The 1866-nt window shown below is 71.4% G+C and overlaps 1 protein-coding gene and 1 long non-coding RNA gene across 3 annotated transcripts; one reads left to right on the top strand and one right to left on the bottom strand.

The window, feature by feature from the left end:
- Window positions 1-8: 8 nt before the first annotated feature.
- Window positions 9-1462, top strand: DNASE1L1 (deoxyribonuclease 1 like 1). Of its 2 annotated transcripts, none has more exons than XM_026079558.1 (7): window positions 9-142; window positions 219-305; window positions 388-500; window positions 572-684; window positions 796-953; window positions 1132-1228; window positions 1321-1462. In XM_026079558.1, the coding sequence occupies exons 1-7, from the start codon at window positions 75-77 to the stop codon at window positions 1453-1455; spliced, it is 771 nt and encodes a 256-aa protein (XP_025935343.1). In that variant the 5' UTR covers window positions 9-74; the 3' UTR covers window positions 1456-1462. The 2 variants fall into 2 exon arrangements, with proteins under 2 accessions (XP_025935343.1, XP_025935353.1); XM_026079568.1 differs by having other exon boundaries at window positions 1301-1432.
- A 27-nt stretch (window positions 1463-1489) lies between these two features.
- Window positions 1490-1843, bottom strand: LOC112972689. Its single transcript, XR_003255753.1, has 2 exons — window positions 1676-1843; window positions 1490-1598 (listed from the first exon to the last, which is right to left on the bottom strand). It is a non-coding gene; the product is annotated as an uncharacterized LOC112972689 (long non-coding RNA).
- Window positions 1844-1866: the final 23 nt, after the last annotated feature.

Raw genomic sequence — 1866 nt, 5'->3', positions numbered from 1 at the left:
GGGGGCAGACTATGTGGCTGGGGGGGCGCTAATGAGCTCCCCTTCCCCCCCAGATCATCGCCCGTTGCGACATCATGGTGCTGCAGGAGGTGGTGGACGCCAAGGGGCAGGTGGTGCCCCTGCTCCTTGACACCCTTGATAGGTGGGGCCCAGGCATCCGGGGCGAGGGGGGCCTAGGTGTCCAGGCCCCCATCTCATCCCCTCCCACTTCCCCGCAGCACTGTGGGCCCTGGAACCTATCAGGCCCTGAGCAGCCACCCCCTGGGCCGGGGATCCTATCGGGAGCGCTACGTCTACTTCTACCGGTGAGCCCAGCGGCCCCAGGCATCCAGAGGAAGGGGCCCAGGTATCTGGGCCCCACTTCCACAGCTGCCCCCCCAACTGCAGGCCAGGCCGGGCCCAGCTCCAGGACTGGTTTGTGTACGAGGATGCCCACCCACAGCGCCCTGACGTCTTTGCCCGGGAGCCCTTTGTAGCCCGCTTTGGCCTGCCCAGCCCAGGTGAGCGGCGCCCAGACACCGGGGCCCCCCTGCTCCCGCATGCCAGGGCCCCCTGACGCCTCCCCCCCCAGCGCTGCCGGAGCTGGTGCTGGTGCCGCTGCACGCAGCGCCTGCAGCAGCTGAGACTGAGATCGACGCCCTCCACGACGTCTACGAGCGGGTGCAGGAGCGCTGGGGCCAGCAGGTATGGTGGGACCCCGGTGTCCGGACGCCCCCCCTCCCCCGCCGCCACCGCGGGGAACCCACCATCTGGGTGAGCCCCCCCCTCCCACCTCTGCTTGCTCCCCTCCACCAGGACGTACTCTTCCTTGGCGACTTCAATGCAGGCTGCGGCTACGTGGCCGCCAGCCGCTGGGGCCGGATCCGGCTGCGCCGTGACCCACCGTTCCACTGGCTGCTGGGGGACGACGGCGACAGCACTGTGCGGGGCTCCACGCGCTGCCCCTACGACCGGTGCGGGGTGCCGTGGGGTGATGTGGGGCACCCACGGGGTGATGTGGGCCAGCCCCGGCCCTGGCCCAGGGTGGTGGCAGCCAGCGAGCATGGCTGGGGCAGGGTGGCGCGGTGGGCGGCATTGGGCGGTGTGGGGGCAGCGTGGGGCAGCCCCAGCCCTCACCCTGCCCTGGCACAGGGTGGTGGTGGCCGGTGAACGTAGCCAGAGCCTGGTGGTGCCGGGCTCGGCCGGAGCCTTCAACTTCACTGCGTGCTTTGGGCTGACCGAGGAGCAGGTGAGCCAGACACTGGGGCCCCGTGGGGGGCAGAGCACCCAGACACCGGGGCCCCCAGAGCTACGGTGACAGGGGCCCCGGTGTCCCCCCAGGCGCTGGTGGTGAGCGACCACTACCCGGTGGAGGTGGAACTGGCGCTGGACAGAGCCTGGGGGGGGGGCTGGCATCCCCCCCTGGCCCTGCTGCTGCTGCTGGGCCTGGGGGGGGCCCTGCTAGGGCTGCCCTGAGACCCCCCCAGGCCATAAAAATAAAACAAGTCTGTGGAAATCTTCCCCTTTATTGCTCCCCCCCCTCACTTGCGCCTTCTCTGCACCAGGGTCCAGGTGTCGGGGTCTGGCGGGGGACTGTGGGGGGGGCCACAGTCCATGGCCTGGGGGCAAAGGGGGCCATGAGGGGGGCCATGGGGCCACCACGCCCCCCCCGGCCCCACACATGTCCCCCCCTCACCTCGGCAGTGTCCTCGTGGCCTCCAGCATCCTCAGGGGCGGCAGTGGCAGCAGCAGCCCGGAGCGCGGAGCCAGGGCGGCCCAGGCGGGCCACGGCAGCCCCCACGGCGGCTGCGTCACCCCGTGCCGCCAGGGCAAAGAGCGCCACAAGCTGCTGGCTCACCTGGGGGTGGGGGTGGGGGTCAGCCGGGG

This window comes from Apteryx rowi, unplaced genomic scaffold, assembly GCF_003343035.1.
Source record: "Apteryx rowi isolate R43461 unplaced genomic scaffold, aptRow1 scaffold_1147, whole genome shotgun sequence".
Taxonomy (NCBI): domain Eukaryota; kingdom Metazoa; phylum Chordata; class Aves; order Apterygiformes; family Apterygidae; genus Apteryx; species Apteryx rowi.
The sequence above is the reverse complement of the archived record's forward strand: the minus strand, read 5'-3'. Positions and strand labels throughout refer to the sequence as shown.